Source organism: Sceloporus undulatus, chromosome 5 (assembly GCF_019175285.1).
Source record: "Sceloporus undulatus isolate JIND9_A2432 ecotype Alabama chromosome 5, SceUnd_v1.1, whole genome shotgun sequence".
In the NCBI taxonomy this organism is placed as follows: Eukaryota; Metazoa; Chordata; class Lepidosauria; order Squamata; family Phrynosomatidae; genus Sceloporus; species Sceloporus undulatus.
Window position 1 is genome coordinate 3,093,855 of NC_056526.1, and position 26,893 is coordinate 3,120,747.

General features: G+C 44.1%; 2 protein-coding genes across 6 annotated transcripts in view; both read right to left on the reverse strand.

Moving 5' to 3' along the window:
* The window catches only part of LOC121932200 (coiled-coil domain-containing protein 136-like), a 33,775-nt gene extending 31,112 nt beyond the window's left edge, over positions 1–2,663 (reverse strand). For all 3 annotated transcript variants that reach the window (XM_042470676.1, XM_042470674.1, XM_042470675.1), the window contains exon 1: positions 2,593–2,663. In XM_042470676.1, the coding sequence (XP_042326610.1) occupies positions 2,593–2,641 (49 nt within the window). In that variant the 5' untranslated portion in view covers positions 2,642–2,663. The remainder of the gene's footprint in view (positions 1–2,592) is intronic.
* Positions 2,664–2,879: 216 nt separating this feature from the next.
* Positions 2,880–26,880, reverse strand: LOC121931352 (coiled-coil domain-containing protein 136-like). Of its 3 annotated transcripts, none has more exons than XM_042469022.1 (4): positions 26,755–26,880; positions 11,125–11,382; positions 9,951–10,025; positions 2,880–2,964 (listed from the first exon to the last, which is right to left on the reverse strand). In XM_042469022.1, exons 1-4 carry the CDS (start codon positions 26,771–26,773, stop codon positions 2,948–2,950), a joined length of 369 nt encoding a protein of 122 aa, XP_042324956.1. In that variant the 5' UTR covers positions 26,774–26,880; the 3' UTR covers positions 2,880–2,947. The 3 variants fall into 3 exon arrangements, with proteins under 3 accessions (XP_042324956.1, XP_042324954.1, XP_042324955.1); XM_042469020.1 differs by lacking the exon at positions 26,755–26,880 and adding an exon at positions 19,387–19,450; XM_042469021.1 differs by lacking the exon at positions 26,755–26,880 and adding an exon at positions 19,074–19,270.
* Between the last annotated feature and the right edge of the window lie 13 nt (positions 26,881–26,893).

A 26,893-nucleotide genomic window follows, 5' to 3' on the forward strand; every position in this document is an offset into this window, starting at 1 on the left:
TCCGATACGCAAAGATGGCCGGCCATGTGAAGGGCCGGCACCCTCTTGTACGGACGGAGGTCCGTACTAGGCCCAGGGGTGTCTATAAGAGACGCCCCTTTTTTAAAATAGGATGTCCTACGGACGTCCCAAATGCCGGTGCAGGAAAGCACCATAGTGTGGAAGCGAGACTCACAGGGCCATCAAGTCTCGCGTCACTTAATGAATAGATTAAGAAACAGAGATTTAAAGGATTTCACGGCTGTTATACTCTGAGATCAGAAAACACATAATCATAGCAGGAGCGGGAATACTGCACGAGGCCATCTAGAGTCCATCCCTGGTCATGCAGGAATTCACAAGTAAAAAACACTGCGAGGCAACAGTCCTAAATACTTCCAGGAGAGAACATACCCCTGAGAAAAACTATGTCCGACTCTTGAAAGCCTTATAGGAAAGCAAAAATAAGTTTTCATAATGTTTAAAGTGAAAGTCTCTTTGTTTAATTTGACAAATCGCATCAGGTCCAGATTCTTGTTTCCTGGCAGCATTCTGAAAAAGAAGCTGCCCCTTCAATACAACATTTTTTTGGGGCATTAAAGATGAGCCATCATATACTTCTCAATCTAACCTGGGCGAAAACAGAAGATTGGAACAAAGTGACATTGAGCAATCATCAATCCCCAAAGACTATATGTATAGAAGGAGTTCAGTGCTTTCTGCTGTCAGGAAAAACTGCCACCTGCAACAATAGATTCAAATTAGAAGAAACGAGATTCTACTTAAATATTATAAAAACAACTCTCATTTTTTTCGCTATTGTAAGAGCTGTTACGAGTGGAATATAGACTTCCATTCTGGGTGGTAACTCTCTTCTCTGTAAGACTTTCAGGCCATCTCTCAGAAGTGCTTTAGCATTGAATTCCTGCAGACAGGGGATGGACTATAATGCACTTGAGGTTTTTTTTTAATTTAGGTATTTATATCCCGCCTTCAGCCTAATGGTCTCAGGGCGGCTTACTTATATATTTTTAATCAGACATTCCCTGCCTGCAGGCTTACAATCTAAAAAGACATGACAAAAAAGGAGAAGGGAATGGTGAGGGGGGGAGGGGATCAGGTCAGCATTCTTCTCTCCCTCTGAGCCTGGACCAAGGCAGATGGAGGAGGGAGGGCTCTGCTTCTTCATGCAGGATGGTGGAGCTACACCTGCCTCTTCCCCTTCCAGATGGTGGCTGAAGGGAAGGCAGGTCTCTTCGAGGGAAGGCAGTTGGAGCCACCTGCCTATCTCCCTTCAGATGGTGGTGAAGGGAGGGCAGGTTCTCGTCGAGGAAGGCAGTTTGAGCTCACCTGCTCTCTCTCCCCTTCCAGATGGTGGCTGAAGGGAGGGAGGTTCTCTTCGAGAAGGCAGTAGTTGGAGCTCACTCCTCTCTCTCCCCTTACCAGATGGTGGATGAAGGGAGGGCAGTTCTCTTCGAGGAAGGCAGTTGGAGCTCCCTGCCTCTCTCTCCCTTCTAGATGTGGTGAAGGGAGGGGGTCCTCTTCGAGGAAGGCCGTTGGAGCTCCCTGCCTTCTCCCCTTCAGATGGTGGTGAAGGGGGGATGGGCAGGTTCTCTTCGAGGAAGGCGTTGGAGCTCGCCTGCCTCTCTCCCTTCCAGATGGTGGGTGAAGGGACGGGCAGGTTTCTCTTGCGGAAGGCAGAGTTGGAGCTCCCTGCCTCTCTCCCCCTTCTAGATGTGGATGAAGGGAGGCAAGTTCTCTTCGAGGGAAGGCAGGTGGAGCTGCCTGCCTCTCTCCTTCAGATGGTGGGAAGGGAGGGAGGTTCTCTTCGAGGAAGGCAGGTGGAGCTCAGCCTGCCATCTCTCCCCTTCAGATGGTGATGATAAGGAGGGCAGGTTCTTTCGAGGAAGGCAGTTGACTCACCTGCCTTCTCTCCCCTTTATCGCTGGAAGTTGGCCTGTGATGAAGGGGGCTGGTCTCTTCAGGAAGGCAGTTGGCGATCGCCTGCCTTTCCCCTTCCAGATTGTGGATGAAGGGCAGGGTGGCTCTTCGAGGAAGGCAGTTGGAGCTCCCTGCCTCTCTCCCCTTCCAGAGGTGGAGAGGGAGGCAGGTTCTCTTCGAGAAAGGCAGTTGGAGCTCCCTGCCTATCTCCCCTTTCAGATGGTGGCTGAAGGAGGCTGGTCCTCTTCAGGAGGCAGTTGGAGCTCGCCTGCCCTCTCTCCCCTTCATTGTGTGATGCAGGGAGGGCAGGTTTCTTTCGAGGAAGGCAGTTGGAGCTCCCTGCCTCTCTTCCCCTTCTAGATGGTGGCTGAGGGAGGCTGGTTCTCTTCGAGGAAGGCAGTGGAGCTCGCCTGCCTCTTCCCCTCCAGTGTTGGATGAAGGGAGGCTGGTCTTCCTTGAGGAAGGCAGTTGGAGCTCGCCTGTTACTTCCCAACACTATGACTGTCTGATCTCAGAGTATAACAACTGTGAAATCCCATAATCTCTGATTCCTTATCCATTCAGTGAGTGTAGTATAGCGAGACTTGATGGCCCTTAAGCATGTTCTGAACTCTATGCCCAAATACTCTCTAGTCCCCTAAGGTCACCCTCAATGTGGTAGTCCCCAATTACCTTGTAGTCTGGCCACTCCTCGCAGCACTGGAAAGATGTTCATCAGCATGTGCCATCACAACCGTCTCCGGGCAGTTGGCTGTCTCCTTGATCTGGTCCCTTTTTCATATTGATACTCGGCACAAGGCAGTGACCTCCATTCATATTCATTACGGACAGCTGCACCCCGATCCAGCTCAGCCTTCAGGCGGCCAAAGCTCTTTGCATGCCAGCATCTCTTTTCATGCAAGGGCAGCGGCCCTCTTCAGCATCCAGGCGCAGGTTAGGTATGGATCTCTCGTTGGCTTCCCGCAGTTCTCGTTCCAGGGGTTCCATCTCGACATCCTTCACTTCTTGCAGAGAATCAACTCATCCTTCAAGACCGCATCTGAGCTGGTTGGCAGAGGGAAGGACAGAGAAATGAGGACAGGAGATAGTACAAATGATAGAAGATGAGCTTGTTGTCATGAAGTTAAGAAATGCACCAGTGAAGTACAAAATAATGCAAGTAACAATGCAAAAGAGAAAAAGGGCTGAAGGATAAGCGGAAGGGAAAGAGGTGATATTTTATGATCCAATATAAGACAAAATAAAGTTTATAATATAGTAATATTATTGAGTAATAGAGGAATAAGATGTGAATAGACAATCAGAAAAATAGTTAAAAGAGAAACCTATGATAGTAATAGAGTTAAGACATACACCAGTGAAGTACAAAAAAAATAAGTAACAATGCAAAGGAAAAAGAGGATAAGAGGAAGGGAAGGGTGATATAGGACTAAATAAAAGCAAAATAGTTTAATAATATACATAGTAATATATGACAGATAACAATCTGTACAATACAAGTAAGACAAAATACGTTTAACAATAGTAGGAAATTAATTAAAACTCATGAATAATATAGAATGGATCAGTAGGAGAAGACAAGAAATAAAAGAGAACCTCTGATTAGTAATAGAAGGTAAGACATGCACCCAGTGAAGTACAGAATAATGCAAATATCAAAAGAGGTCACGGTAAGAGGAAGGAAAGAAGATGAGTGCTATGATAGGATACAATTAAGAAAATAAGGTTTTAATAATATATATATATATAAGAATATAATAATATATATATAATATACTATATGGTTTAGTAACTATTATTCATGATATCATTATGTGGACTCATAAAAAATGATGATGGGCAATCAATAATAAATGTGTCATACAGATATAACGATAAATTAGACAATAAGATGAGAGCGGATATTTTTAAAGAACGCAATTCGAAAGACAGCAATGGACTATAGGAAACGAAAACTGTTAATTCAGAAGGAAATGTATATATTGCTGTTGTTTTTTTCAGGTAGGTAGAAAGACTAGACCATAACCCAGCCGTTTTATAAGATGATACCATCGAGTTTCTGTTGCTGTCCACAATGGGAGGATGGGAGGACGGGTATAAATAATTTCGGAAATTGTAAATACAGGATGGTTAGTGCATTAAAACATAGAAAAGTGTACATTAAAACAGAATTAAATTGTTAGATGTTAAAATAGATGCCATACAGATTAAAGATTGATTATTATAAGGATTAGTTGTTTATATTTAAAGTTCATGCTTGTGTGTTGAATTGACACACTGCAGGCCAGTTTCATTTTCTTTAGAACAATTACCTAAAGCACTGTGTAACCTACAGCGCTATATAAATAAACTTTTAATAAAAATAATAATAATAATGAAAGGATGTAGACTATAGCCAACAAAATGGAATTGTCCCAGAGGAAATCTACAGTGTAGACATAATGCAGTTTTGAAAACACTATGTGCTATAGCTCCATCCTTCAGATAATAATAGGATTTGCAAGTCTGTAGCCTCACTCCCAATTTGAGGGTGGAGCCTTCCCAAACTACAACATCCCAGTATTCTGCTGGCAAGCAAAGCATTTTATTCCAGCAATCGTTTTAAAATAATGAAGCCTAGTTATTGGGGGTGGTTTAGATTTTTTAAACATTGTAGTTTAAAATTTGATATATTAAAAAAAATTTTAAACTTTTACTGTTTAATTAGTGTTTTAAAAATTGTTATTAATGTTTTTAATTGTGAGCCGCCGACCCTTGAGAAAAGGCGGGATAAAAAAAATAAATAATAAATAAATAAATAAAATAATAATAATAATAATAAATGAGAGCCAGGCATTAAGCAGTATCAAATGAATTATATTCTACAATGTGAGGAACAGACACAACTGTTAGAAGAACAAAATCACAGGTTCAATCTCAGTCAAAAAACACAAAACACTCATGGGTAATCTACACGTAAAAAATAATTCAGTTTGACACAACCTTTAGAAATGAAGCTTATCGCAGGAACATGGGATTGTAGCTTCGCAAGGCCTTTAGCCGAATCTGCCGGAGAGAGTGTGTGCATCAAAACAACTAAAATCCGATGTCTGCAGGACAGGACACAGGAAAACAATTAAACGGAAAAACAACAAAAAAAGTATTTCTACACAAGAAGAAACACCCTCGAATAGTGTTTTTAAAAGTCGTGGGGGAAAGAAAAAATAAGTGGCCAACGCAAAAAAAATGGCAAAACAAATCCTTCTAGGGAGGAAAAAGGCGGAGAGTATGAGATACTGTTTGGTTTATAGGCACAGAGGATATGCCGGGCATGTGAACATGCTGAGGGATTTTCCAGTTGTCAGGCTCGTTGCCATGCCTCCATCTACTAAACTCCTCTCCTCGAACTCATGTTAATGGAAGGAGCGGAGGGACCTGGTTCCATGAGAGCGGTGGTGAAACCGCCACAGCCTGCCACAGCTCGTGAGCGGCTACCGGCAGGTCCCCCTCTGAGCTTTTCAGAACCCCCAGACTAGCGAAGCTGCCGTGGGCCCTCAGCATGAGCCAAAGCCAGGCAGGCTTCGGGCCTACTCCGGTCTGATGCCAAGATGTGTGTGAAGGGGAGTCTTCCAACTCCCCCAAAATTACATTTTCCCCAAAAGCAAAGGGGAAAGAAGAGCCTAATACCCATCAGAGCCCTTTGTGCCCATTGCCAGCTCCAGAAGGAGTCCTGGAATGTCAAGGGGAAAGAGAAAAATGGAGGGATGTGGAAGATGGCAGCCACCACGACAACACAGAGGCCCCACGGTTGCCGTGACACACAGATGAGGGTATCCACACTGAGATGCTAAAGCACTTTGACACCTCTTTAGCTGCCATGACTCCATGCTATGGGAACCTGGGATTTGTAGTTTTGGTGAGGCACCAGAGCTCTCTAACACAAACAGGCGGAATATCTCACCAGACTACAAATCCCAGGGTTCTGTGGGATGGGGGGGTCTGCATCAACATTGAAGATTTAATGCAGTTTTGACACCGCTTTAGCTCAATGGTACAGAATTCTGGGATTTGTAGTTCAATAAGGCCCCAGGGGTTTCCTCTGACAGACCGGGCTGAATGCCTCCCCAAACTATGCATCCCAGAGTTCTATGGGATTAGTCAGATGTATCTGTATTGCAGATGCAGTTTTGACACCGCTTTAGCTGCCACGGCTCAGTGGTATGGGATTCTGGGATTTATAGTTTGGTGAAGCCTCAGGGGTCTCCTCTGACAAACCAGGCTGAACACCTCACTATAAATCCCAGGGTTCTGTGGGATTGGTAGGCTGCATCTACATTGCAAAATTGATGCAGTTTGACACCACTTTAACTGTTGTGGCTCCATGCTATGGGACCCTGGGATTTGTAGTTTGGTAAGGCCTCAGGGCTCTCCTCTGACAGACCAGGCAGAATACCTCATCAAACAATAAATCCCAGGGTTCTGTAGGATTAGTGGGCTGCATCTACACTGCAGAAATAATGCAGTTTGAAACAGCTTTAACTGCCATGATGATGATGATGATGATGATGATGATGATGGTGATGATGATGATGATGATTTATTTATAGCCCGCCCAATCACAAGGAATCCAGGTGGGTTATTTCCCTTTCAACAACAGTAAAAATAAAGAGAATAAAATAAAAGACAATAAATAAATAAAAGACAATAACATTAAAGAGAGCAAAGTGAGTACATTCACAGTTAGGCCTGATGGAAGTTGGGCCTCTCTTTGTCATTCCCTCCCAGGTCTGATGATGACATCATGGAGGGAGGGCTCTTCTTCTTGAGACAAGGGTTTTATTTTAATTAATTTTAATTTAATTCTTCTCATTAAATTTAAGAGAAGAATTGGTGGACAGAGTGATGTAAGTCACAGTAAATGGGGAGAGGAACTAGGTAGGGAAGGCCTGCCGGAAGAGATCCGTCTTAAGAGCCTTCTTAAAGGCTGTAAGAGTAGAAATGTCGCGGATCTCCATCGGCAGGTCATTCCATGTCTTTGGGGCTGCGGTGGAAAAGGCCCTCTGGGTGACTGAAGTTAGCCTAGATTTTATTGGCTGAAGTAGATTCTTCCCCTTTGAGGACCTTAAAGTGCGGGACGGACAGTATGGAAGTAGGCGATTCCTTAAGTATTCTGGCTCCATGCCATATAATTAAGGGATTTGTAGTTTCGTGAGCCATTTAGCCTTCTCTATCAGAGAGCTCTGATGCCGCAACAAACTACAAGTCCCAGTATTACGTAGGATGGAGCCATGACTGTTAAAATGCTTTCCAACTATTTTAAGTCTGCAGTGTGACAAGAGATATCAGTCTTCCTGTGTTTTGGATAGCAATGTTTGTTTAAATTAAATTTAAATTAAAGAAATTATTTTGGTTTGAAGAGGGAAATTCAGCAAGTGTTACAACAGGCCTGCAAAACCAAGAGCCACAAAAATCAGTTTTAAAATAATGTATGCTGGTTTTATAATAATTTATCATTCTAAATCCAAAAACGATTTCAGATTTGCTCCACCGTGTACAGTTCCTCCCCCCCACACACACACGTTTTGCTTTGACATTTCTGTGTCATAATACGACTGAATGAAATTATAAAAGTAAGAAAGTTGTTAAATAGGAAAAGAGGAGGAATAGCATTATATTGCAGGGGTGTTTACACCAGTGAAAAGATTTAGGACATTGATCCTGGCAGCCAGCTGGAGAGCATCTGGATAAAAATTAAAGGGGAGGGAAACAACAGGGATGTTATGGTGGGAGTCTACTACAGACCCCCAAGTCAGATGGAGGAATTGGATGATGCCTTTCTAGAACAGATGGCAACACACTCAGAAAAGAGAGATGTAGTAGTGATGGGTGACTTCAACTATCCTGATATTTGCTGGAAGTCAAACTCAACCAAAATTTTAAGGTCTAGCAAATTCCTCACTTGCCTCAAAGACAATTTCTTTGTCCAAAAGGTGGGCAAGACTGTCTTGTTGGAGATGTGAGCTGCTTTGTGACTCAATTTATCTACCTATATCTTCTCTTTAGCATGACACTGGCTCCCTCTGGTGCATAGCATCCATTTTATTTTATATTATTTTATTTTAGGGATTTATATCCCATCTTTCTCCCAAAATGGGATTCAAGGGAGGTTTCGTGCAACGTCGTGTGAAATCATTATGCATAGTTACGTGATTTCTTCTGGGATATTCACGGGATACATTCCCAATCTCCTCCGTGTGATAAACTACTTAAGAGATGTTTGACAGTGCAACTCACTTCCTCGGAAAGTGGTGGAGTCTCCTTCTTTGGAGGTCTTTAAACAGAGGCTGGATGGCCATCTATTGGGGATGCTTTGATTGAGAGTTCCTGCATGGCAGAATGGGGTTGGACTGGATGGCCCTTGGGGTCTCTTCCAGTTCTATGATTCTTCAGTGCATTCAGCCTTCAGGCAACACTGTCACATATATAATAATATTTTTTTATTTTTTTATAGACTCGCCACCTGCTTCTCCCAAGACACGTGGGCATGCGTCGTACAGTGGGCACGCTATTAATAGCACCAATGCGCACAAATGAACACTCACTCGACAAGAGGTATGTGAGGCAGAGTCCTATAAATACACATTGGGCGGCATCGGGAAGGCTGGCAAGTGGGTTGGGGGAACGTGGCACCGAGCCCAGATGTCTCTTGGGGGGCAACCATGACAGGAGAGGATTAAGTCAGAAAGAGGGGATCCTTTTACCTCTCTCACTCATGTTCTGGCATTTGTAAAGAAGCAAAATAAAACATCCTGCAATGCAAAATACCAATTCAACACTGCCACACAGAGGAAGAAGCGGGCAAGAGGCACATGGGTTGCCCTGCTCCAGTGGCATTATTGTTTTTATTATTACCTTTTTAATCATTTAAAATACATTTTATTTTGCATTTTTAAAGTTACCATTTATTTATACAGCTTGAGTCTCCCTTATCTGAAATGCTTGGGACCAGAAGTGTTTTGCATTTCATATTTTTCTTTCTTCCAGATTTTGGAATATTTGCAAATTATTGTTTTGTTGTCCAACTTATGGCAACCCTGAGGGGAACCTATCATGGGTTTTTTATTGGCAAGATTTGTTCAGAGGGATTTTTGCCATTGTCTTCCCCTGAGGCTGAGAGACTGCGACTTGCCCAAGGTCACTCATGGCCAATAATAATAATAATAATAATAATAACAACAACAACAACAACAACCCACCTCTCCCCATGGACTGAGGCAGGGAGCAGCAACAAGTATCATATAATTGAATATAATTTAATAATTTAAAATATATTTTCATTTTTTAAAAGTTACCATTTAGTTATACAAGTTGACTCCGTTCGCCGCAATAATAATAATAATAATTATTATTATTATTTATTTATATACCGCCTTTCCAAGGATCCAATGCCTTGGACCAGAAGTGTTTCAGATTTCAGATTTATTTTCTGGATTTTGGAACATTTGCATATGCATAATGAGACATCTTGAAGATGGGATCCAAGTCTAAACACGAAATTCATTTATGTTTCGTATGCACTTTATGGACATACCCTGAAGGTAATTTTATGGACAATATTTTTAATAATTATTGTGCATGAAACGATGGGGGGATTTGAAACCCAGAGAGCTGGCTTCAAAAGAGAGATATAGTGAAGGAGACACTTGAAAGAGTCTTGAGTTCGAGTCTTGCAGTGAAGAATTGGTGGCATGGTGGCCATCACTTTCATATAATTGGTGGCAACAATGGGATTAAAAAGACCCATTGAGCTGCCATCCGAGAAAAGTAGTTGAGTGGGTGAGACTCATTGTGACAAATATTTATAATGAATTGGAAAGAGTTATTCACAAAACTTTAAATCCCAGAATTCCATAGCATGGAGACAGGGCAGTCAAAGTGGTGTCAAGTGGCATTATTTCTGCATCCTGAGTCCTCTTGCTGTTTTTAAAAGGCAATAGGAATCAAGATTCACATTCAGGGCCCAGACACAACCACCCCACCCTGGAATTCACCTTGGAGCCGCTGGATCTGCTTGGTGAAGATCTCCGCCTGCTGCGCACTTGCCAGCCGCTCATCTTCCAACAAACCTGTGACAGGAACAAGATCAGAATCAAGAACTGGCAAACAGAGGAGGCCACCGGAAGATCTGGGGCACCATCTCAAAGCCACAGGGTGACCAGATGTCCTACGTTTCATCCTTCTGGCCACTCCATTCAGGGTGACCAGAGGCCCTCCTTTTTCCAGGACATGACCTACCTTTCAGCCTTCTGTCCAGGAGGAATTCCAAAATGTCCTCTATTTAGTGCATGACCAAGAAGCATGAATGTATATGAGTGTATTTAGTTTTTATTTGGTAACTTCTGAACATTTTTCTTGAACGTCCTACATTTTGCAGTGCCTTGTCCTCTTTTGTGGTTAGGACATCTGGTCACCCTGCACAGCCATGGTCTGCAGATTATCTTCGTGGCTGTTCTCCTCCCAATGAATCTGTATTATTATTCTGATTATTTATATCCTGCCTTCCTCCCAATACAAGGACTCAAGGGGGAACCGTTTTCACCTGGCATTCTTGCTTGTCTTAAGGAAGAGGAATGGGATCCACTTTGGCCGCCGGCTGGACAGAGTGGTCCTTAGAAAGGTCCAGTTTCAGCCTGTCCCATGTTGCTTAGGGCAGATCCTGATGGCAAACATATGCCTGTCCAAATTGTCTTCACAACCTCCATACCCAATTCACCCTTTCTTCCTCTTAACCCACATTTTAAAAGCTTAACTTTTGCTGTGGGTTTTTTCTTGCAATTTTTTTTTTTTTTTTTTTTTTTGCATTTTTCGCAAGTTGCTTTCTGCAGTGATAACAGGTGGCTGCCTTCGCATACGATCACCTGAGTAGCCTGGCACCATCACTCCCGATGCAAGTTGCTTGAGATCAGAACAAGGTGCCCAGTGCCCATCATATGACTGGGCACCTCGTTGTGACCTCAGTGGCAAAGCTGGGCAACAAATGGGTATTGCATGGGAAGGCAGCTTCCTGTCATCGCTGCAGAGAGAGCACAGGGAATGAGGGGAATTCGGGGCCCAAAGACTCCAGGGGCAGCCCAGAATCTTCTGGCCAGTGGAGACAAGTCCTACATTTCCCACCCTTCAGCAGATGCTGGCTCTACTTCTCTTGCAGAAGGGGGCCGATCTTACCTTGCAACTCCAGTGAGTCATCTTCATGTTTGAGGGCCATCTCTCTGGCTTCCTCCAGTTCCTCCAGCAGTTGGAGCACCTGGGCTCTTAGGTTCTGGTCCAGATCTTGGTCTGAGAGGTCTGACTCTTTGTCATCGTCCAAAGAGCCCAGGTTCTTCACCACCTCTGCCTCTTCCTCCTCCTCTTCTTCTTCCTCTTCCTCTTCATCCTCCTCCTCTTCCACCTCATTCACTTCCATGTTAATGGAGTCCACCTCACCTAGGAGGAAACATACACCTGTCAGCATAGCACACAAGAAGGAGAGGAGAGAAATCGTTGTCAGTGGTACAACTGCAGGCCAAAATCTCTCCATCCCAGCTGAACTTGGGAAGGTGGTCTTTTTTTGACATGGACAACAGCTCCCAGAATCCCCCAGCCACAATGGAAGCAGTAGTCCAAAAATTAAGGGAATTTTTCCAAGATCCGCAAATGATCCTTGAGATCCCAGATGAAACAGGAATATGCAATATGTTCCAGAAGAGTCTCTTCCATTTCAATGAAGTTATTTAGAGTTGGCCAAAGATGAAAAATCCAAAAGGCAGCCATTTCCTTCTCCCCAATAATTTGGGCCCAATCCACCAGGGAGTCAATCCTCCCTGCGGAGTTTATCACGCTGGGGCTAATTTCGGCATTAAAGAAAGATTAAAGCACATTTAAAATATTGCACAAATAAAGTGAAAATGGCGAGTAATCGCACCAATGATTATCACAAACAATTGCGCAAATAAAGTGATATCAGAAATGCATTGTTGATGAAATCCTGAAAGTAAAAAGATGTGTGTTAATGCTTCTTTGTGACCACTTTAATGGCAGGTTTTGTGTGACGTTGTGTGAAATCGTTTCGTGAAATTACACGATTTTCCCAGGATATTCACAGGATAAACTCCCGATCTCCTTTATGTGATAAACTCCTATGTCTCATTAAGTGAATAAAAGCTGCGCGACAGCATTGTCATACTTTCAAGCATTTCACAGATGGAAACTGGGACACATGTGGCCAAGCAACTTCAGAGTGTGGGCAAAATAGCCAAAGTTGTCAAGGTGGAAGAACAGACAAGGTAGAAGAAAAAGGCTGCAGCAGTTTGTTTTTGCCTGAGCTTCTTGGGAAGGGCAGGAGTCTTCCCTTTCTTCTCCTTTCCCTGGCTGAGTCAATGCCGTGCAAACTATTTTTAGCATTTTGAATTCAGTTTGCAGCAATGGAAGTAAGAAGAAGAGAAAGGGGGGAAGTGGGAGGAGAGGAGAGAAACTGGGATATTTTAACAGCAGCTAAAAAAGTGGGACAGCAGAGGATCAATCTGGACTGTCTGTGCTAATTCAGGACAGCTGGAAGGAATGTAATCTTTACATAAGATAGGAAATGACAAGATCGAGACCTATGCATTATTGTACTCTGGGAGGGGATAACACAGCCCCAGATGGCACATGGCACATGGTCAGGGGTGATGGGAGTTGTAGTCTAACAACAACCGAGAAGCTCAGGGACACATGTTCTTCCTACTCCAAATTAAACACAAACTTTAATCCTACAGCCAGCAAAATGCAGCATTTAAATGCTGTAAGAGTGTTACCTAAAGCAAGACTGTTATAAATTGTGATTATTATTATTTTTTACTATATTACCTTGATCTCACAGTCTCCTATTGGGTTGTGTTTTATCTGCATTTTTTACCCATATTATAATATTTAACTACCTTTCAAAAGCTGTTACAAACTAATTTTTCATTTTATTTATTAATTGAATTTAAATCCCACCTTTCTCCCAAGGTGGGATTCAAGGCAACTAATTCATGCTTTTAGCATCCCCTGTTTTAATTATTATTATTAACCTTTATTTATGAAGCGCTGTAGATTTACACAGCGCTGTACATACAATCTTTTAGTTAGACGATTCCCTGCCCACGGGCTTACAATCTAAAAAGACATGACACAGAAGGAGAAGGGAGTGGTGGAGGGAAAGGGTAAGAGGTCCAGCAGTTCCTCTCTACCTCCAAGGCCTGGACCAAGGCAGATGGACTGGAGGGAGGGCCTGGCTTCATAATGGATGGTTAATCATTTTCCAGGGAAAATACATACTCTCAAGTAGGATTATGCATATACAGTACATAGCAATACAGGAAATGGCTTGATAAACAGGCACCAAAAGAACATCAGATAGTAAGCGACAATTATGCAATGCCTGGGAAGGCTACTCTGAACAGAATGGTTTTCAACTCCATTTTGAAGCTGGTTAAAGAAGTGATGGCTCTTGCTTGTGGGGGAAGAAGGTTCCAGGAGTGAGGGGCAGCAAGTGAAAAGGGGCGAATCTGGGATGGGGCAGAGGAAATCCTGGGCTGAGAAAGCAGACCTTGACTACCAGAACGGAGGGCCCGAGTGGAAAGGTGAAGAGAAAGAAGGTCTGATAAGTAAGGAGGGGCCAGTCCATGGAGGGCTTTAAATATCGACAGCAGGAGCTTATACTGAATGCGGAAAGGGAGGGGGAGCCAATGAAGGGATGCCAACACAGGAGAGATGTGGTCAGAGCGGTGGGTGGAAGTGATAATGCGTGCAGTTGAATGCTGAACAGAGATTAAAGGACGGAGGTGAGAAAGAGGAAGCCCAGCCAGGAGGACATTACAGTAATCAAGTCGTGAGACCACTAGGGCATGGACCAGCATCTTGGCAGTAGAGGCGGAGAGATATGGTCGGATTTTGGCAATATTGTATAGAAAGAATCTACAAGCCTTGGCTGTGGTCTGGATCTGAGGGATACACGACAGAGAAGAGTCAAAGATAAAACCAAGACTGCGGGCTTGCTGGACTGGTTGAATGGAAATGTTGTCCACAGAGACAGAAAAGGAGTGTTGAAGGTTGGGCTTAGGAGGAAAGACAAGAAGCTCCGTCTTGGACATGTTGAGCTTCAAACACCGATGGCGCATCCACTGCGAGACAGCTGTGAGACAAGACGAAACTTACTGTTCAAGCCTTGGAGAAAGGTCAGGGGTGGAAAGATACAGCTGGGTGTCATCGGCATACAGATGGTAGGAAAGACCAAAAGAGCTGATGAGTTTTCCTAAGGACAGTGTGTAGAGAGAAAACAGAAGGGGACCCAGAACAGAGCCCTGGGGAACTCCAACAGATAAGGGAACAGGAGAAGAAGTCTGACCGCCAGCAACTACTGCAAAAGATCTGCCAGACAAGTAAGATCTAAACCAGTTGAGAACAGAGTCTGAGAACCCAAGGTCAGAGAGTATATCAACTAGAAGACAGTGATCAATGGTGTCAAAGGCTGCAGACAGATCAAGAAGGATGAGAACAGAGTAAAGGCCATTAGCCTTGGCCTGTAAAAGGTCATTCAAGATCTTAGTGAGAGCTGTCTCTGTGGAATGCCTTGGGCGGAAGCCAGACTGAAAGGGATCAAGGATGGAATTGGCTTCAAGAAACTCAAGACAGCGCGAGTAGACAACCCGTTCCAAAACCTTAGAAAGAAAGGGAAGAAGAGAAATCGGACGATAGCTAGACAAGGAGGAGGCGTCAAGAGAAGGTTTTTTCAGAATTGGGGAAATGAGAGCATGTTTGAAGTCCGACGAGAAGGAACCTGTAGAGAGAGAGAGATTGAAGATATGGAGAAGTGACTTCAATATCCACATTGATGATTCCAATAACCCTACAACATCTCGCTTTAACTCTCTGCTAGCTTCTTTTGGCCTCCAGCCACACTCCAACTCTTCAACTCATTCTCTTGGTCACTGTCTTGACCTGGTTCTTGCTGCAAACTGTGCCATTTCTGACTACCTGGCACTTGACTTTCCACTATCTGACCATCATTTAATCTCCTTTGTTCTCACTTATACTCCACCTCCTCGTCATACTGTTCAATGCCATTTTCGTGATCTTCAATCTGTTGACTCTAACCATCTTGGTCTGACCCTGGATTCATCTCTCTCTTCCCTAAATCTTGGGGATTCTGCTGATTCAGCAATGTCTCTATTTAACTCCACTCTTTCCTTGACTCTCGACCATTTTGCCCCTGTCTCTGTACGCACTTCTTCCTCTAAGACTAGACCTCAGCCCTGGCTTACCCCCAACATTAAGTTTCTCTGGTCCTGCTCTAGAGCGGCCGAACGTCTTTGGAGAAAGTCCAAAGAGTGGGCTGATTTTATCCATTTCAAATTTGTTCTTTCTTCCTTCTCACACGCCCTCTCTATGGCAAAACAGAATTATTACAAATCATTGATCTCCGCCAATAAGAGGCGCCCGCAGTGTTTGTTCTCCACCTTCAACACTTTGCTTAAACCTCCCTCTCCTCCTGTCTCTTCATCATTCTCTCCTAATGACTTTGCTAATTATTTCATCTCTAAGATTACCACTACAGTGGTGCCTCGGGTTACGAAATTAATTCGTTCCGCGGCTAATTTCGTAACCCGAAAAACCTTCGTAACCCGAATTGCCATAGGCGCTAATGGGGAAAAAAGCCGCGGCTCTGCCGCGGCTCCATTTAAACAGCGCCGGCGTTTTTTCGTAACCCGAAAAAACGTTCGTAACCCGAAACAATAAATCCCTATGGGATTTTTTCGTATCCCGAAAAATTCGTAAGCTGGGTAATTCGTATCCCGAGGTACCACTGTATTCGCTCTGAGATAGTCCCTCCTGATTCTTCTTCTGCTCTTAATCTTCTATCGCCTTTGCCTAACAAATTTTCTGTGTTTCCTCCTGCCTCTTTGGATGAACTCTCTTCACTTCTGAACTCTTCCAAACCTGCAACTTGTTCTCTTGATCCAATTCCTATTTGTTCAAGTTGTAAGCCTCCCTGCATCCTACCTTGGGAGAAAGGCAGGCTATGTGAAAGCAATCATTTGTTTGTTTTTATTTATTTATCTTATTTACTTTATTTACATGCCACCTTTCTACCAGGACGGGACCCAAGGTGGCTTCCATAATTATATTATAATAAACTTCCAGCTAAGGAGAGTCCTCCATTTTCTGAGGAATTGGGTTACACTGCTACTCAGTGTGATGGCCCATGGGCTAGTATCAGTCCATGAGCCATTGGCTACTAGTCTAAAGCAAGTTTCCCGGAATAAAAGAAATAGTTATAGCCAAATGCAGAAGTTCCCAAAGACGTAGCTGAGTTCATCGCTTGCAGCATAAAAATAAAGGAGGGAGGGGGAGAAGAAAAGAAATGCAGGAACATCTTTAAGACTAACTGGTTTTTATTTCAGTATGAGCTTTCATGGACATGAATCCACTTCTTCAGATGCAGTACTGAGTGGGATTTAGGCCTCAATGGCTTGGGTGATGGAATGGAAGGCTTATCAAATTTTCCTATGGCACCAAATTAGAAGGAGTAGCTAATGCCCCAGAGGAGAGAATCACAACTTAAAATGAACTTCATATATTAGAGAGTTGAGGTCAAACTAACAAAATGAATTTTACCAGGAAGAAATGTAAGGTACTACGGATTGGCAGGAAAAAATGAAATGCACAGATATAAGATGGGGGGGGGGGCACCTGGTTTTACAACAGTACAAGCAAAAGCGATCTGGGAGTCTTCGTGGACCAGGAGCTGAAGTGTCCACAGTGTGATGCAGCTGCTAAAAAGCCCAATGCAATTTTGGGCAGCATTAGTATAGTGTCTGGATCGAAGGAAGTAATAGTGCCACTCTGTTCTGCTTTGGTCAGGCCTCACCTGGAATAATCCTGTGTCCAGTTCTTGGTCAGCACAATTCAAGAAAGATGTTGAGAAGGTGGAGTGTGTCCGGAGGATGGCAGCCAAAATGGGGAAAGGTCTAGAAACCCCTATGAGGAATGACTTAGGGAGCTGGGGATGTTTAGTCTGGGGAAGAGGAGGTTAAGAGGTGATATGATAGCCCTGTTTAAATATTTGAAGGGATGTCACACTGAGGAAGGAGCAATCTTGTTTTCTGCTGCTCCAGAGAACAGGACCCAGAACAATGGATGCAAGCTACAGGAAAAGAGACCTGCATCTCAGCCTTAGGAAGAACTTCCTGATGGAAGAGCTGCTCAACACTGGAAGACACTGCCTCTGAATGTGAGACTTCTTTTAGGAAGTTTTTAAGCAGGGGCTGGATGGCTTTTTGTCACAGGGAGGGCTTGGATGGTGTCTTCCCACGTGGCAGAAAGGGGTTAGACTGGATGATCCTTAGGATCTCTTCCAACTATGGTAATCTATGGTTTTATAAAGCATAATTACACAGTTGTGGGAGTGAGGTGGGATGTAATGGATCCAGAAAGCTGCCAATCATGTCCCTTGCCCGAAAATTTAAAAGGGTTCCATAAGGTGATACCAGTCTTTCAGATCTTTACATTGGTCAGGTTGTGTTGATGTCTGAAAGCAATAACCCTGCCTATCAAAAGTCAGTTTCCCTGGGTTCAAAACTCTCTCTAAAAGGGTTCCTTTTGTTTACATGTGCAGTAGCTTTGAAACTGGCTTTTTGTAAGCAGGTTCATCACTTTCACACATTAACACTAAATGACCACTGCAAAGACCAGAAAGACCTGTATCACCTCACCCAGCCCTTTGAAAATAAAACAAGAGTCGGGATTTGCACCTTTCTAGATCCTATTACATTTCACCCCAATTCCACTACTTTATATCCTGAGGCCTTTATGCTAGTTGGTAGTGCATCCAAAGAACTGAGTTTATATCCATGAAACCTCATGCAAAAGTATATATTTAAAAAGTTGGTTTTGAAGGTGCTGCAACATTTATTTTTCCATTCTCCTTCCATCCTCCTTTTTTCCTTCCTTGAGAACTCCATCACACACAAACCAATCTCTATAGATCTAATCCCAAAACACACACACACTTTCTGAGCTTGCTAAATGAAGATTACATAACTGGGTCATTTGACACTTGAGAAGGGAGAAAAAAGGCGAATTCTGAGCAGGAAGAATGTGCAATTCCTCTGACAATCCTGCACCCTAAAAAAACCCCATTTCCCCCATTGCAACTTTATCAGGGCACACATCTCAAGATGGAAAAAGTGGCACAGACCTAAATTTAGGGGAAAGTCTCCCCCTTGACCAATCCAAAATCAGAGATCCCTTGGGGACTATTTTCTGGACACAACCATCAAGAATGACACAATGTGCCCCCCAAAATTTTTCCTCTCCCCCCAAAAAAATCCTTAGTCCCTCTACAGGGCCAAACCAGGCTTTGTTCTTAAAGGGTCCCTGTTTTCCATGCCTAACTCTCCATTCTGTTTCTACCCAGAAATGGGAAGAGAGGTATTTTTTTTTGGGGGGGGGGGGTTAAATGTGATTTTTAAATTGTGAATTTTAAATGACTAATTTTAGATGTGGATGTTTTTAATATGAGCACATCTCGTTTTAACCAATTTGTTTTAACTGATGTCTGTTCATTGTTGTTGTCCCCTGCCTCGATCCATGGGGAGAATCAGGTAAGAAATGATGATGATGATGGTGGTGGTGGTGGTGGTGATGATGATGATGATGATCATGGATATTTCCTTGCCCATCCCCGTTCCCCTCCATCCTTGGCCTCCATCATCACCCCCAGCTAGGATGCCACTGACCCAAGAAGATGCAACACCATAGGCAGGTGAACTGGGAGGAGATGTGGGGCCAGGTAGCAAAGCTAGAAGCCCAGGTACATGGGAGCCAGGAGGAGTGGGGTGAATTCTGAGAAAGCCACAGGTGCAAACGGGGAGAAAAGAGAACTGTGGAGGGGAAGAGGGAGAAAGGATGCTGAGTCTGAGGATGCTGATGGAGGGATGCAGCAGCTTCAGCATCCAAGAGAGAGGGGCTGGGCTGCAGGATGCAGGGGGAGGAGGGGGAAGGAGGATAGAGGGGTGCCAAAGGAAGAAAGACCCCCTCCACCAGAGTGGATGTAGCACTGTGACTGGCATGCATGCACCCCTACCCCATGCCCACCCTCCTTCCCCACTGACCTGCGCCTTCCTTCCTCCTGCCTGGTAGCTGCAGCCCTGGTGCCACTTCCATGGCTGCTCCTGAAGCCAGAAGCTGGCAAGGGGGGGAGGGGGAAGATGGGGGAGGAGAAGGAGGGACCACCCACAAGCCGGCAGAAGATACACAACACACACACACATACAGATGCTCAGCACATCTCAGTATCACCAAATGGCCATGCCTGCTCCGGCTTTGCTTCCTCCAAGCTCTTTGTTTGTGCATGCATCATGTGGAAGCTTGCATTCATTCACACACACACACACAGAGGCTTGCAAAGATCCTGAGGCCTCAGACCTGAACTGGGTTGGGGGCAGCAGAAGACTCCTCCATGTCCATGTTTCTTAAGCCCAGGCATGCAAATCCGTCTCCTCATCCCCTTTTTCAAAGATACTGAGGTCCAGTGCTTCTGGAGCACAAATGGGGCTGGGGTAAGTGCATGGCAATGTGCGCTTACTCTGCTCCCAGTTAAAGACAGATTTATTTATCAGTTTTTTAAAACTTAATTTACAAAAATTGGGTTTGTTAAATTTATGTTGCTATGTGCCTTAAAGTCACTTCCGACTTATGGCGACCCTAAGTCAAACTGATCATGGGGTGTTTTCTTGGCAAGATTCGTGCAGAGGAGGTTGGCCATTGCTTTCCCTTGAGGCTGAGACTGTGTGACTCCCTCAAGATCACACAGTGGGTTTCATGGCCCAGCAAGTAACTGAGCCCTGGTCTCCAGAGTCACAGTCCAACAGTCAAACCACTATGCCACACTGGCATCTAATAAATTAATCAATATCCCACCATCATCCCATCACATGGGCCAAGGTGGGACACAGACAAAGATCCTGAGCTCAGCACATCAACTTCAAGCTGGGCTGGAAGTAGCAAAAGACAGTGTGTGTGTCTACATTTGGACACACATCATGTTCCCACATGCCTGCATGCATGAGGACACACATGCTGGCTAAAATCCACAGGTCAACGCCTCAACCCCCAAGTGGTCTGGAGCACACAAAGGGCAATGACACATTTCCTATGTATGTCCACTGCATGGCCAAACATGTGCAAGTCCTCTGCCTACCTCACATGCATGATGATATCTTATGTCCACACTTATACACCTGTGTCTACATGCACACACTGGCAAACATCCCGAGCTCTGTGTCATAAGGCACATGGAGAGCTGGGATACACAGCTGGCAAGGCATGTTTGTAGCATCCACATGTGCACACAGGTGCATGGCCAGGCCTGTGCACATTATTTCCCTTCTGCACATCAACTGTTTTAAAGTGTTTTAAACGCTTTCATTTTTTAAAAACTTTATCTTATTCCTTTAACATGCAATCTGTTTTAATATTGTAATTATTTGATTCCATTTTAATGTATCACTTTTGTATGTTTTCAATTGTACTGTTTTTTAATATTGTGGGCCCCTCTGGGTCCTAGTTTTGGGGAACAGTGAGATATAAATATAATAATAATAATAATAATAATAATAATAATTACAGTGGACCCTTGTTATCCACTGGGGTTTGGTTCTAGGACCCTCTGTGGATACGAAAATCCATGGATTCTCAAGTCCCATTAAATACTATGGTTAGGAAAATGGTGGCCCTTATATAAAATAGCAAAATCAAGGTTTGCTATTTGGAATTTATATTTTTGGGGGATATTTTCAAGCCATAGAAGCTTTAATCCATGGAGGAAAAAATCTGTGGATAAGGAGGGCTGACTGTAAAAATAATTCTCATGCACATGCAAGGCCCACCCGTGAACAGACCTGCATGTGAGACCTGCACACAAAACTGTCAAAATGCCTCAGCTTAATGCAACATCCTTAAACTGGTCCCAGGTGGAATCAAAGACAATGCACTTTTATGTTGTCCACATTAGCCAGGCATGTGCAGATGCTTTGACAGTTCCACATACAATGGGACATGCACATGCCAGGCATATACACCCTAAACAACAGTCCCTATATGTTCTCTTATTAGTGCAACCTTCCCAATCCAGACAGAAACAGCATCCTCCTGTGCACTGATCACCAGCAAAATACTCCTCCTCCTTGCAATGCAGCTGATGCTAATACAGGATTCTGATCATTGATCTGAACATGTGCCGTTTGCCCAAAGCTTAAAACCTCACATTCTAAGGCCCCATGTTGTTGTTGTTGTTGTTGTTGCATGCACCCAACCCATTTTTTTAAATTATGGTGACACTAGGGTGAACCTAGCATAGGTTTTCTTGGCAAGTTTCTTCAGAGGGGGTTTGCCATTGCCATCCTCTGAGGCTGAGAGGATGTGACTTGCCAAAGGTCACCCAGTGGGTTTTGAGATCAGGGAATCGAACCCCGATCTCCAGAGGCAGAGTGCAACACCCAAACCACTACACCATGCAAGCCCCCACGACTGTACTTTTTAGGACACACACTCTTGCCCAACACTCATGTCTCCAGTTCATCAATATTTCATAGAGCTTTCTTAGACGAGGAAGCCTCAGAGGTGGTTTTGCTAGTTCCTTCCTCTGAAACAGAGCCTCCAGCACCTGGCATTCCTTGGTGGTCTCCCATACAAGTACTAACCAGGGCTGACTCTGCTTAGCATCCAACCCTCATAATGATGGTTGCCCTCCTTGAGTCTATTCCTGAATTCATCCACCAGGGGGCAGCGGGGTTTACATTGTAAGGACTGGATGCTGCCCAGGATTCTAGGCTGCTTCCAGGACAATCAATATTTAATCAATGAAAAGAAGAGAGTGGAATCTATAACTGGTCCTCCATAACTGTTCAAGGAACCCTTATGCTGTTGTTGTTGGATTTTTCCCCTTTTCCAAATGCAGTCTCGAGCGGATTGCCATAGTGTTGGTATCCTTTCACCCTATTTATTATAGCATTCCAATAACTGTTGCAGCTGCATCCTTGTGAGATTTATAGTTTGGGTACGGACTAGAGCTTTCTGGATTAGCATTCTAAACGTTGTTTGTTGTTGTGTGTGCCTTCAGGTCATTTCTGACTTGTGGTCATGGGGTTTTCTTCGCAAGTTTTGTTCAGAGCAGGTTTGTCATTGCCTTCTCCTGAGGCTGAGAGCATGCGACTTGCTCAAGGTCACCTAATGGATTTTATGGCCAAACAGAGAATCAAACCTATTCATAGTGTAATGCTCAAGCCACTATGCCATGCTGTGTCCCTCCTCATACTACAAATCCTAGGACTCGAAACTTGGTGGCTAAAGTGGAATAGTGGCACTATAACTGTGTAGTGTGGATGGGCCCTGGCTGGTGCACTACATGAGGGTAACCATCCTGGCACAGACAGGCAAGAAGGAAAAGAGCCATGAAGGTAGTCAGGCGCTGGAAGTGCAAGGAGTGCATTTTTGCCAGTCGGATTCTGATTATTACTTAATACAATGCAGGAGCCTTTAGGTCACATGTCAGGAGCATTCCATGCTCTGTGGTTTCAGGGCCAAAACCTGAAATCAAGGGGATACCCTCGCTGGCATCCTGTTGGTAAATTAATAGCTGGCATCCTATTGGTGAATTATTGGCACACACCTTGTTGGTAAATTACTGGGTGGCATCCTGATGGAGAATATCGGCTCGCATGCTTTTGGTGAACTACTAGCTGATGCCCTGTTAGTGAATTATATAGGCTGGCGTCCTGTTGGTGAGGTTATTACTGTTGTTGTTGTTTTACTTACTTATGTCCCACCTTTCTCCCAATATAGGGACTCAAGATGGTGAAAGTTGGATGACAGCCATTGCAACTCCCTCTTTCGGTTGCTGCAGAGGTTGGAATTTACTACCAATCTGCTCAAGGACCAAAGTCTCCCCCCCCAAAGAAATTCATCTTTTCTTTGCTGTATCCCTCCCAAGGGATTCTGGGAGACCAGGGTTCGAATCTTCACTCAGCCATGGCACTCCTCCAAGTGGCCTTGGGTTAATCTCTCTCAGAGGAAGGCAAGAGCAAACACCCCCTTCATGGGGCCTTCTTGGGAAGTTTTCTTCCAAAGAGGCTTGCCCTTGCCTTCCTCTGAGGCTGAGAGAGAGTGACTTGCCCAAGGTCACCCACTGGGGTCCCATGGCCGAGTGGGATTCGAATCCTGCTCTTCAACGCTTTTTTTTATTATTAAAATAAAGGCTCAGCATGTGCCTTCACAGCTGTGAGGTTTAGAAATACATCGAAAATGGTCTTGTGCCGAGGGGGGGGGGAAGAACCCCTAAGAATTTCCAGCCTTCAAACCCCACCTAAATCCTTGCAAGGGAAAAGATAGCAGGGCCAAAGAGAAAGCAGTGAAAGGAAGAAGCCGTGCTGCCCTTTCAGGATTTGTTCTCTTTTTCTCCCCCAAAGAGTACTATTCACAAATGCAGAGGACTCTCCAAAAACCACCGTGCATTTTCTGCCTGCAAATCAAATCCAAATCCTTGCAAGCAAAGAAAGAGCCGCAAAGGAAGAGGAGGAGGAGAATTTGGAGTGCTTGAGGAAGAAAGAAAATGTCAGAGATGTAGCTATTGGGGTCTGTGTGATAAAATGAGGCCATTGCCCCCAGATGAAAGTCTTCCCCAGCCCCAAATTTCTAGCATTGCAGAGAATGTGACGTTGAAAACGGTTCACACACGTCAAAACTCTTCCATTTGTTGGTTCATATTTGCTTGGTTGCACTGTCTGCCCTTTTTCTTTGGATGGCTGAACCCTATTTCCGAAAGCTCACCTAGATTTTTAATGCTAGAAATACAGTAGGTTCCTTCCTGGTATCCTCTGAGGTTTGGTTCGTCTCCAATGGGTACCAAAATCCATGGATGCTCAAATCCCATTAAATAGAATGATACTGTAAAATGGCATCCTTTCTATAAAATGGCAAAATCAAGGTTTGCTTTTGGAATTTATGTTATTTTTGAATATTTTCAAGCCGTGGCTGTTTGAATCCGTGGATTAAAAAAAAATCCATAGATACCTAGGGCGAACTGCATGTCAGTTCAAAGAGTATTTATTTGGGGGCAATGCCCTAATTTTGCCCCCACCCCTCCTGTGTGAAATGTAGAAGGCAGCTGAAAAGTGCTGGAAGTATATCCTAAAGATGCTGGATCCTTGTCTGATCTTGGAAGCTAAGCAGGGTTAGCTCTGGTTAGTACTTGGATGGGAGATTGTCAACAAATACCAGGTTCTGTGGGCTGTATTTCACCTCTGAGGTTTCCTCACCTGTGATATTCATGGGGTCACCATAAGTCGACAGGAAATTGGAAGGTGCGCGCACACACACACACACACTTTCATTAAACTCTGTAAGAGCCAGCAACCATCTAAAGGACTTTGGATGATTCTGGGGTACTGGTTTTATATAAATAATAATAATAAAATATTTATTTATAGCCCACCTTTCCGTAGATCAAGGCGGGTTACAACAATAACAGTACAGAATAAAAATACAATCCACAAAAACAACAATTATACATTAAAACCACAAGCAATATCCAACTAGCATAAGATGTTTACAACAAAATAATAACGGTGAGGGAGAAAGTTAGGGGAAAGCTGTTTGGAACAGGAAGGTTTTTAATTCCTTCCTGAACCGCTCAAAGGAGGTGGCCAAGCGGAGCTCACTGGGAAGCGCGTTCCAGAGCAAAGGAGCCGAGATGGAATAGGCTCTACGCGATGTTGTGGTGTATTTAGAATCTGGGACTGTCAGCTAATGCTTCCCAGCCGATCTGAGTGTGCGGGGCGGATTATATGGGGAGAGGCGGTTCTCCAAGTACCCTGGGCCCAAGCCATTTAGGGCTTTATAGGTGATAACCAACACCTTGTATTGCGCTCAGAAGCGAAGGGGCAGCCAATGGAAATCTTTTAATACTGGTGTTATATGGGTGGCCCTGGAAGATCCAGTGACCACTCTAGCTGCTATATTTTGAACCAACTGTAGCTTCTGGGTGTGGTACAAGGGTTGCCCCATGTAGAGCGCATTACAGAAATCTAAGCGAGAGGTTACCAGAGCGTGTACCACCGTTTCAAGGTCCCTCCGGGCCAGGAAGGGTCGGGTCGCAGCTGGCATATCAACCGAAGTTGAAAACAGGTGCTCCTGACCGTCGCATCCACCTGAGATGTAAGGTGGAGTGACAAGTCCAGGAGCACCCCCAGACTACGAACAGAGTCCTTCAAGGGGAGCGTGACCCCATTCAGGACAGGTGGACAAACCTCCATTCCCGGACCGGGGGAACCTATCACGAGCACTTCCGTTTTCTCTGGATTCAGGCTGAGCCTGTTTCCCCTCATCCAGCCCATTACCAAGTCTAGACAGGCATCAAGAGGAGAGATGCCATCCCTGGTCACTGCATCAGTTGGAGACACAGAGAAGACTATTTGGGTGTCATCAGCGTACTGATAACCCCGCGCCCCATGCCTCCGGATGATCTCTCCCAGCGGTTTCATGTAAATGTTAAATAGCATTCTGCTTTTTAATCAACATGGTTTCAAAATGGTCTTTGGCTGTTCTAGCTAGTTGTAAAAAGTGTCATTTGAATGAATATTGTAATTCCAAGATTACGGAAAACAGGAGAGGAAGTAACGTGTGTAAATTAATGGTTATGCTTTTGTTTGTCTGTTCAGTTATTTTTGCAGGTTTTTTTTAATGTGTGACATAATGCGATTGTCAGTATGAAAAGCTTTTATTGGCAGATGTAATCTGTGTTGTAAATTTTTAAAAAATGTTTTTTAAAAGTGTCATTTGAACCTGTCAAAGTGTTGACACTCTCAGACCCAGATGGAAAAGGTTTGAAGGCACACAACAACAACAACAACAACAACAACCTTTCCCCAAAAATTATGCTCAAGGCCTCCCTTATCCATTCTGGTGACATGGAAACTATCAAGATTGACCACAAATTGCTGAAACTCAGGCTGGGATGCAATATGGGAAAAAGATGAGTGTTGTTGTTGTTGTTGTTGTTATCACAGTTGGCCTTCTGTAGCCATGGATTTTTTATGCACAGATTCCACCATCCATGGCTTGAGAATATTCAAAAATATATATAAATTCACAAAAGGAAGCCTTGATGTTTCCATTTTATATAAGGGCTACCATTTTACTACATCATTGTATTTAACAGGACTTGAGCATCCATAGATTTTGGTACACATGGGTGTCCTGGAACCAAATCCTAATGGATACCAAGGACTCACTATCATTATTTATATCCCTTTACCCTCCACACACAAAATTTGGACGCAACATGGCTGCCACCGCTCCTTGACTAAAGACATGGGAAGTCCGACACAGAGCACACCCCAAGGAGTGGGCCAAAGCAATGGTGTGACGCCACACAAAGCCATCATTCACATTCATTCCTCCTACATCCAAGTGGCCAGATATACTCACCATAAAGGAGGACAAGGCACTGTGAAATGTAGGACATTGAAGAAAAATGTTGGGCATTACCAAATAAAAGCTAAAAAGCACTCATACAAAGATAAAACCATGCATCTTAGCTATGCTCAAAATGAACAACCTATTGAAATTCCTCCTGGATGGAAGGCTGAAACGTAGGACATGTCCTGGAAGAGGAGGACACCTGGCCACCCTGCCCTCCATGATCCCATCGGCGCACATCACACACTTCTCTTTTCAAAAACAATTCACTATGGTTGCCCCTTCCTCATTTACTCCTACCCAGACCCTCTTCCTTACTCTCTGGTGGGTGCTCCATCGGGAGATGTATAGTTCCTTGGCCAAATTTTTGGGACAATCACTGGGTATCACACCCACACAAGGACACACAAAGACATTTAGTCCACCCAGCTAGCCTCGCAGATGAGCGGAAAGTGCT